Raw genomic sequence first — 10,427 nt, forward strand, 5'->3', positions numbered from 1 at the left:
GCTTGCCCAATTGAATGGGCGAAGAACCCTGTGCACAGACCACACCTGCACATCTCCAAGAGGAAAGAGCAGGGGGTCTCGTTCCTTCCCCAGACTATCTGCAGAATGTAACCTGTGCTTATGTCATCCTCAAACATCCTGACTTCTGGAAGGCTCGATGAAGATACCACATTTAAGGCCTCATGATACCTTGAGGAAGTCGATTGTCAACTGAAAATCACCGACAACTAGTAAAATCACAATGCTATGCAAATCAAAGACCAAAAAATTCATTGTAGGAGGGCTTCCAAGACTGCCCGTGTATCTGTGTCTATCCCGAAAGTCCCCTCACTGTCCAAAAAGATCCGAAAGCAAGCACTAATTATTGTCGACCATTGTTCCAACACCAATATTGACCGAAGTCTGTGATGGTGCAATGTGCCCAGAAATTAAACCAATAACAAATGCCTGAGTATCTCGGTACAAACTAGGCCCAATATTCACAACCTTTTGCTTCCAAAACAAGCGTAAGTGAATCAATCTCCACTTCCAACCCATCCGTCGTGCTATGCTTGGCTGGAGTGACTACCTATCAAATCCCGCCACAAATCAAGAAGGTGACTGGTTCAAGCTCTCAGATTGAGCAAGGGTCGACGCCGTATCTGAGCTCCCAGATTGGAGACATCCGGCCGTCTGGAAGGGTGGCGCCAGGAGGATACTCCTTGCTCAGCGCTTGACGAGCGGACTCGGCCTGGTTGCGATAGCAGGCGAATCGGATTTCCAACTCGCCCATTCCAGTCTGAGGGTCTTGAACCAGGGTGATGACCTCCTCGGTGTCGAAATCGAGCTTGGTGCGGAAGTAACGCAACAGAGTATCCTTATTGACAAAGGACAGCTCGCCTGTGACGACCAGAACACGAGAGTGGTAGCCACCGACGTCTTCCTCGGCCTTTCGAACTCGATTGCGGACAATCTTGACCGCATAGCCGCTGATAATAAGACGGCGGGCCGGGTTTCTGCAGTGGGCGTAGAAGCGCTGAGCAGCAGCAAGCTCGAAGAACACCAACTTGGCAGCCGAAGTGAAGTGATCGTGACCATCAGGAGGGTTTATCACGGTGGCCCAGACACGTCCCATGCCACGAATTTGACCCAGGAGCTGGCTGTAGGTGACATCAGCTGGGAGGTTGGTCAAGAAGAAAGAAACGTTCTTGCACTCTGGAATGTCATCCGAGAGGTTGCGCGGGTTCAAAGCGTCGCCCTTGTAGTTAGCCGAGACACCCTGAGCCATCTTGAGATCCTTCTGGGGATCACATTCGGGGCGGAAGAATGTTCGAGTGACGGCATTCATTGGTCGAAAATCGCCAACTGGAGCGTAAGATTGGAAACCCTTCTGAGCAACCGCAGGCCGAGGGTTCTGCTGACCCCAGACAGATGTGGCCTGAGGAGTGAGCAGCTCCCTCAAGGGATGATTGTCCCATCGACCTGTGCCGATTGGAGCTTGGCTGTTGAGAGGCTTCGCATTGTCGCGGTGGGTCGAAGGCATAACAACACCTGGCTGAGTGTCGGAAACTCGGTTGTAGTTCGATGCAGAGCCAGACTGCTGCGGCCGTGGATGAATTTGACCAGCCAAACTCGCACGAGGGCCGCCTAGGAAGTTGTTTTGAGAACCAGCATTCACGGGCTCCCGAACAGGCAAACCTTGGCCGCGAAATTGAGGCAGAACCCAGTGATTCGAACCAGGACCTCTCTCGGGAGTTTGATCCTGCGCATTGAGCTTCTGGCCTTGAGTGTTGATGTTGGAGCTGCCGTGGTGTGCAGAGGTGGAATCGGGAGAGATAGTTGTGGGAGGAGATGAGTTTGTGTTCTCGCTACCCTTGCCTTTACCCTTTCCGGCACTCTCAGCAGCTTTATAGCCGGTGATGTTATGGTAGGCTGGGGCATGGCGGGCGCGGGACGAGATGGAGAGCCGGTCGGTGCTTGAAGACCCATGGCTAGAAGATGAGCCAACTCGGCGTTGAGTATGGGCGTTGTCAATGATGGTGTGACGGCTCTCTGGTCCAGTGGCATTGGTAGGAGCGAGACTAACTCCGGCCATGTCTTGGAGCAAACTTGCTTCAATCGCGTGGTTCATGGCCAAAGTGTGGTTGAAGTTGTTGGTGCCATACTGATGAGTGTTGGTGTGCTGCTGAGCGTCTTGGCCGATACCGGCACCATAGACAGAGCTGGGAAGAATGGCTTGACTGTCGTTGCCCCCAGCAGTGTTGGCATGCATACCACCATTGTAGGGGGCATTAAGCAGGCCCTGGAGGGCAGCAATGTGCTCAGGGGATCCAGTGAGAAGATCGAAACCAGCCATTGTGAAGTTGGTAGCTTGGACAGCGGCTTATCTTGACGTTAGGTGGTTTGCTATGATGGTGGTTAGCGAGTAATTGCATAGGGAAAAGGTTTGCTTTCCAACTGGAGATACTTACTAGAGACTGAAGTAGCGAAAGTATCTGTCTTGAACAGAACAAGTGACACTTGAAGTTTTGTCGACGATGATGTACTCGCAAAATGACAGTCAGTTTTTGATATGTTTGGTGATTGGTGACAGAGTTGAAAGACTGGATGAGCAGAGAAAGAAGCAAAATAATTGTTTCAGGCGGAATACTGGTTGTCCTTGGGTTTGGATGAAGGAAGGAGAAGAAGAATCGGCTTGGTTGTGGGATGGAAGGAGTTTTAAGCTCGTAGATGGGAGGATGGGAGGATGGGTGGTTCGAGGGCGGTTCGAGGCGGCAGGCGGGTCGAAGGAGGCGGGTACAGAGGAGGAAAGGAAGGTGCTGGTCGTTGGGCGGTCGAGAGGTCGTCAGGCACGTGACGATGGTCAAAAGGTGGGTGGACTGCCTGGAAGAGAAAGAAAGGTGAAGCTGAGATTGTGAAGAATAGCAGAAAGACTGAGAGCCTTGAATCTGGGAGTCCAAACAGTGGGCTACCTCAGGTACTTGGTGAAGGATTCGACTTTCTTTAAGTGTTTGAAAGGTGAGGCTAGTGAAGGTGTGATGTGAGATTCACGAGGTTTGTGGCAAAGGTGAAGGTGAAAGGTGAAGATGAAAGGTGAAGGTGAAAAGGGGTAGAGTACTCGGAATGGCTACATTAGGAAATCGACCTTGCCTGGAAAATGTGATAGGAAAGATGATTGCCCGATGTGGGATGGAAGGTGCAAGGTTGTTCCAAAATTTGCCTTCTCAAATGTACCTTAGTTGATGAATCGCTTTGTATTACGCAGCTCAGAAGGGCAATCGAGGACTGAAGGCAGCGGTCGTAAAGTCCGAAGAGGACCTAATTCTCAATTCTCGTCAGAATTGACAGACACATGAAAATTTTGCATATTCATATCCAAGAGTCGACTAAAGTGAGTGCCATGCCTTAGGAAGTAGATGGGGTTACGGCGATGAGAAGCAGGGTAAGATGAAAAGTGTGAGGAATGGAGATGGAATCCATCGGTCGCTTGCTCTCCTTCCGTCGAGGGGACCAGAAAGGAAATAGGAGGGAGCCAGCGGAATAATACACTGAATCCTCTCGTATACCGACTTTTCCTTTGCCTGAGTGCCAGCCTCATAAACAAGCTAGATGCTGAGAGCGTTCTGCGATGGAAATGACTCGTATCACCGGGTAGTTGCTCGTAGTGAGGTGAAAGGTCCCCAAGATCGAACATCCGTCAACTGCTCGACAGACAACAAACGAAGTCCTTAGGAACCGCAAGAAGTGGGACTCCTGTTCGTCTTAGTCAGAGGGCAGGTCTAAATAACCTAGCAACAAATGTAAGTAGTTTAAGTAGTGACCTGGTCGGGATATTGTGAAGAGCCCTCATTTGGGAAGACTATCACGTCTTAACAAAAGCTCTTGCCTCAGGAGCATTACAATGGTGTTACTCGCAAAGCGCTTCGGGTCCTTCAGAAACCTGGCTCAATTGTCCAAGATCTTGTGTGAGTCTGCAGGTTGACGCTGAGCCTTGGAAGAAAAGACGAAGAGACTTGACGCGTTAAAACTCCACGGTCAATTTAACAATGGGGCTCCTTGATCGCCCTCGCATGTATCAGCTTTCTGTTGGTACCTAATGAATTGACCTAGTTGTCTTGCAAAGTCAAGGTGACCTGGGAACTTGAGTGAAAATGAAGTCATCTGCCTTCAACCTACAGTCCGAAACAGCTCCAATTTCATTGAGAAAGGGACAGCTTCAGCTGAACAAAGTGCACGAAAAAGCTTAGATGAATTTGGGCTACCGGTGCTGAGTTCAAATAATGATTACAACATTCGATCTTTGAGCTCCACCAATCTTCCAGGCCCTTCGGCTCACAAAGAAAATTGAGGTCTTCCATACCTTACTCGAAGTTGTGGAGGGGATGCTCGTTGGTTCTCATAACAAAGATACTGTCAGGACTTAATGTAGAGTAATTAGTTGTTTGGTCATGAATGGAATTAGGCTTAGATAATTGAAGGAACCTCAACGTAACTTAAAAAAGTGACCTCAAAATGTCATTCTAGATCTACCTATGCAGCTTTGAACCTCGGTATGAGACTGAATGTCATAAATTCGTCATAGTTGATTCTTCCCTTAAAGTCCATGGAACGCGCACCAAGCTGTTTAGACGACTACATCAATTTATCTACCGTGCTGCGTATGATTACTACCGATGTTTAAACTTTGCGTTGACATGCCTGTAAGGTCGTCTGAGTGGGCTTCTCTAATGTTCATAATGACTGTCCTTGGTATCATTGAGTACCGAAAAGCAGTGAGGTTAGTTATAATTGACAGCACTGAAATTTTTGACGAAGTAAGATTGTGCGTTTTACACCAGGTAGGGTTAGCAGCCTCTTATTGTCTCAAATTAATGCGGTTTAGCAGCGCGGCGATGGTTACACGCAGTCAAAAGAAGCACAGTCATATCTCCCTCTGATATGACCAAGATGCGCATACCGAGACCTCAATCATATTAGGTATTTCGGCCAGAATACTGATCCACTCGGGTTCTACCGTTCCGTGGGCGAGTCTCTACCGGACGACGGGAGGGCGGCTGCGGCTCCCCGTCATCCTCCGGCCCCTTGCATCAATCGCCGACGATATGCTTTCGGAAAATTCGAATCGAGTAATGTGCAGCCGCCGGGCTATGAGTATAAACCCATAAACCATGGAATCGGAACCTTGACAGTATGTCATCGAACAAGACAGGCGTCATCCCTTTCCCAAGAATTTGGAAGCTGTGTGTCAAAATACGAGATCAGCAAAGGGCAACCGAGATCGGGCATCATTTTTTCAGACGATTTCCTCATGCCTGATTCGAGCTATTGGTGACGAGTTGGGAAGTAGAGTCTCAGACGGAATGCTGTTCCCCGTCGCCTGGCACTACCAGGACCCTTGACGCGGCCCTCCCTTGGGGCTCACGGGCTCATCGTTCTCTCATCGGAGGATGAAAAAAATCCTGTTCAGCGATCACTCATGTGTCTCACATGAGGAACCACTACCACGGAATGGGGAAGCGATTGCGCAAAGTCGAAGCGAGAGATTCTCGATCTCTGTGCCAGGGATGACAAGTTATTCCAGAGTCCCACAAGAACATGCGGGGGCATCTTTGAAAAGAAAGCGACATTGAATCACATCTGATAGAAATTATTCACAGTCGCTGATGACCACTCAGTCACGCTCATCTTAAATGCCGATGATGGTCTGAGCGGCAATACACCAACGCCAGTTGGTCCATCACGCTCGCACTCGCAAAAAGACTTGCGGGCACTTACATGATCTCAAACCACGGCAAGATGCATCACGAGTCTCCGATTTCTTGCTTTTGATATGTTCTCATCGACCGATGTCGTTTTCGTCCAGCGTTTTCCGTTACACACATCAACCGCATATGCATGGCAAGGGGTGAGGGGCCATCCCTCTGCACCTGAACGCAGATCGAAAAAGGGACCCTGCCGGATCTTGGAAGCTTCATCCAAAGAGCAGGGATGTCGGGGAAGTAGATCTATGAGAGGAAAAAGCAATGTGGAAAAAGGCGAATGACAGAGAACGTGAGGCGCGCGCCATACCACGAGCTCAGCTCTCACGAAGCTTCCATCGCACGCGTCCGTGAACGCCTTATTGTATGCGAAACCTGGCATCATTGTCTGAGCTTCGCAGTTCTCGTTGCTTGTTGGGGCCCTTAGTACCTTTGGTAGGACACTCGGGAAGGACACTCGGATCTCCTGGATAATTGCTTTTTCTTCTGCATGTTATGTGAGCATCCTCCTGACCGGGGGCAGCCAAACCTCTGGGAATGCACCGGTTATTGTTATGTAACTCTTCTGGGATTGGACTGCTGCATCGAGTTTCGCTTAAGTAGGTTCTTTTCTCAACAAGGGGGGGAAACATTGCGAGGCCGCAGCAGCGCCAAAATGACGACCAACTGCATGAGGCCGTCTCCCTTCCCTTCTTCACCAACACGAGGGGTGGGAGACTCACCTCACACCTCGCTCTTCTTCGAGTCACTCTCAGGAAGCCCCGATGCGTCAATGTCTCGAATTAGTGTGCGAAATGTGCAAATGTGAAGCTGATGCCCCCTCCCGAGTCCCAAGAGAAAAATCTGTCAGTTCTGTGTACTCACTCCTCCCTACGTGCGATCTACCAAGTGGGAACATCTCAGACACCGCAGCGCCTCAGCTGTGATTGTTATTGTTGTTGTTTTTTTTCCTGCGACGCAGAAAAAAACTTTTCTACCTACAAAGAAATTCGAACAGAACGCTGTATCTGGTGTGCTCTTTTCTTTAACCAAACAGGCGGCGGTAAGACTCGAAAGATCAACAAGTGCGTTGTTCGGTGGTCAGACCAGCGTTGCAGCTCTCCTCCTGAGCAACGAGACGTGGCCAGCACGACTGCCGACATAAGCTCCGTGCATCCTCCGGTGAGTCGAAGACTTTTGATTTGCGAAAGAAAGCAACGGCGAGACCAGAGACTAGGCCTTGGCCGCGGGCCATCACTCCTCAGCGTCAAACTCCATTCTTCTTTTTTTCTTGCGGACTGGAAAGGAGAAGTGATGCTCATTCCGCACGGGCCCCTCCCCGTGCAAGGATGAGGTCTCACCCGCCGCGGCGGAACATTACGCGGAAGCCCCTCCCGGGAGACGGACATGGGGCGCCAGCAGAGGGGGACGGCGACAAGGGCGATGCTCGCAATCATCGACCAACCTGTGTCTTGTTCACGGTTCACCTTCCGGGTCGAGGTTCCGCATGTCTTGAGATGTGCGCGAGTCCCATCCCACTGGCTCGCGGGACTCCATCCGTCTAGGCCAGGGCGAGCTTAGTCGAGCGCATCGCAGAAGAAAAAGGATCCAACATCTTTCTTGGTGATCTCCGCCGCCAACTTCATTTGCTACCCACAGCAACTGAACCCTGACTGGGTTCGGTTCGGCGGTAGACGGGGGAAGCTCTCTCTTCTGGGAGGGACCTCTAGCAAACATTGCCGGGGCCGGGGCATGCATCCACATCATGATTCTTGGATACAAAAGGTGAAGTCCCTCGCGCGATATTGTACAGATCAAGCTCTATCCAGCAGAACAACATTCTTTGAGCCTTCGCAGCATTCATCTGCTCTCTCCTTTCTCTTCTTATCTCATTCAAAAGGGACCAGCAGCAAGATGAACGGCTTACAAGACGAGAGGGACGCCCCTCACGCGACAGTCCCGATCTGCGAGGAGAAAGACATCGAGATCATCATCACCCACAACATTGGTGATGTGACAGATACGGAGAAAGATGTCCAAACATCAGCGGTCATGTCTAGTCAGGGATTCCAGACCGATTATGAGTTCAGCAGCGTTAGCAGCGGGCCAGAGAAGCAGGGCATGTCCAAGGCCCGTAGCATCGCCCTCGTCACAACCGTCAGCGGTGCAAGCTTCATAAACGTATGTACTTCGGAATGCACTATCTACCGACCTATCTCACGATGATATTCAGACTCTCTCAGTACAAGCCGTGGTCATCATCCTCCCCACCATCGGTCGAGACATCGGCATCCCAGAGTCACGTCTCCAATGGATCGTCTCAGCTTACTCTCTCACATTCGGATGCTTCCTCCTCCTCTGGGGCCGTATCGCCGACATATATGATAAGCGCATCATCTTCATCGCTGGCACAGCTTGGCTTGCCGTCATGACCATCGCCAACCCCTTCATCCCCAACGAGATCGCCTTTAATGTCTTCCGCGGCTTACAAGGTCTAGGCGCCGCCGCCAACGTACCAACAGCGATCGGAATCCTGGGAACAACATTCCCTCCCGGAAAGGCAAAGACGTATGCATTTGTGGCATATGGAGCTGGTGTGCCCCTGGGAAGCACCTTCGGCACCATTCTGTCTGGCTTCATCGCCGAGTACGCCAACTGGAAGTGGGTATTCGGCGTCATGGCTATTCTCGCAGGTCTAGTTGCTGTCGCGGGTATCTTTTTTATCCCTCCTGCTGCGCCAATGCTGCCCAAGAAGGGTGCTAGTGCTAGAAAGTCGGTTGACTGGATCGGTGGAGCTTTGATTACGGTCGGTCTCCTGGCTCTCATGTTGGCACTCACTGAGGGCAACGTCGTTGGCTGGAAGACTCCTTGGATCTCGGTTCTCGTCGTCGTCTCATTCATCATTATGGGAGTCTTCTGGTTCTGGCAGCGTCATCTTGAGTTCAAGACAAATCGCCTTCCGCTTATGAAGACCTCCATCTTCCACAGCGGGAAGTTCTGTGCCGCGCTCGCCATCATGGCCATGTTCTTCGCCTCATTCAACAACTTCCTCATATTCGCGACCTACTTCTACCAGGACTACCAGGCTAAGTCCATCCTCACAACCACGCTTTACTTCCTTCCCACCGGTATTGGCGGAATCATGGTGGCCTGGGCAGCTGCGCTTCTCATTTCACGTGTGCCAACGTATATACTCCTCGTGTGCGGCAACGTCTCCGTCTCCATCGCGTGCTTGCTCTTCGCGACACCGATACCCCCGAGCACATCATACTTCGCCTACGGACTACCTGCTATGATCCTATCAGTCATCGGCGCGGATATGGCATGGCCCACCCTCATCCTATTTGTCTCCAAGGCCGTGCCCCAGGAAGACCAGGCTCTTGGCGGCGCGCTCGTCAACTCTGTGGGGCAAGTTGGCCGGTCCATCGGCCTGGCCATCTCCACAGCCGTCCAGACAACCATCATGGCCAAGGCCAGGGGTGTATCGGTCGAGGAAGCGGGTCCAGTGTTGGAGTGGGACCAGCCGTCGTTGGACGGACTGCGGGCCGCCAACTGGATGAACTTTGCGCTCGGGATCACGTCTCTTACGATTGTGGTGGTATTTTTCCGTAGCTCAGAGATTGTCGGCAGGGCCGAGCCGTCTGAGGCTAAAAGATCAGAGGCCGAGGGTGCCGTCGTGAATGGGGATGATGCGGACATTGAGAAGAGATAGGTGTTCAAGATGTTGTATGTCTAAGTTTAGATTTCACAGGTCTCACCACCAAAGTAAAAGTTCTGTTTTGTTCGTAAAAAAATCTTTTTGACTCTTATTGTCTCATTCTCTGTGTACGAATCCAAGACGTGACGAAACGAGACCGTGGCCGCGACTTCAGGCGCGCCCTAACGGCGGCGGACACGCAGCTGAACGCATCGAGAGACGATCAAATTCCTTCGAGAAGCACTTGCTACATTCCACAGAGACAACACCAAGAATCTAACCTTTCTCGCTACCCATCCCGGACACATCTTTCCGCTCCACCTAAAATTTCGGCCGTACGGTTAGAGTACCGGGAAATTGAACCCGCTTCAACATCATGTCATTTTGCGATCGGTTGCTCGTATCCAACACCAGTTGGGGGAAGCTCCGATGTTTTATCCTGGCCGCTTGGCTCTGTGCCGCAAGTTGATTGTTTGCTTCGGGCCTGCAGTCGACGAAGGACCCCGGTACCAACAAGAACATGCGTAACCTCTCTTCTCCGCAGGTTGAATAATTGCATGTTTGCGTCGCAGAAGCTGCGGCGACGAGCTCAACAATGCTTGCAGCAGGGGACTTACGTCCGTTATGGATCATGGGCACCTACGACCGACACAAGGGTCGAAATCTTGTCTTTTGGTACATGAGTCTGAATGGAACAAGACCGCACAGTGAAGCTTTCATGAGGTACAATCAACACGGGTGCTGTCGTTTGAAGTTTCCGAGGTTTAAGACCAAATCTTTACGTAAGGTATACCACGAGTTATTGAGCACACTCACCACGCGCTCTGGTTGTGTCATATGCGCTACTTTCATCAAGTTAGGGAAACTTGAATCAAAAGGCCAATACCAAGAATGAAAGAACACAGATCCAGTCACTCATTGGCCGGGCTAACGTCGGCGACGTATCAAAACATATGTAGGCCAAAGTCAAAACCCTGAGAGCTCGGTGTAGCATGTAAAACCCGGATGATCAC

At 51.0% G+C, this 10,427-nt stretch overlaps 2 protein-coding genes across 2 annotated transcripts; one reads left to right on the forward strand and one right to left on the reverse strand.

Moving 5' to 3' along the window:
• Positions 1-613: 613 nt before the first annotated feature.
• BDP81DRAFT_327935 (uncharacterized protein) lies at positions 614-1,267 on the reverse strand (the record flags this gene model as incomplete). The annotated part of the gene is made up of 1 exon (XM_060585174.1): positions 614-1,267. One exon carries the CDS (start codon positions 1,265-1,267, stop codon positions 614-616), a length of 654 nt encoding a protein of 217 aa, XP_060441413.1.
• Positions 1,268-7,631: 6,364 nt separating this feature from the next.
• Positions 7,632-9,429, forward strand: BDP81DRAFT_452885 (major facilitator superfamily transporter; the record flags this gene model as incomplete). Its single annotated transcript, XM_060592785.1, has 2 exons — positions 7,632-7,898; positions 7,951-9,429. 2 exons carry the CDS (start codon positions 7,632-7,634, stop codon positions 9,427-9,429), a joined length of 1,746 nt encoding a protein of 581 aa, XP_060441414.1.
• Between the last annotated feature and the right edge of the window lie 998 nt (positions 9,430-10,427).

This window comes from Colletotrichum phormii (assembly GCF_030913505.1).
Source record: "Colletotrichum phormii strain CBS 102054 chromosome Unknown BDP81scaffold_20, whole genome shotgun sequence".
In the NCBI taxonomy this organism is placed as follows: domain Eukaryota; kingdom Fungi; phylum Ascomycota; class Sordariomycetes; order Glomerellales; family Glomerellaceae; genus Colletotrichum; species Colletotrichum phormii.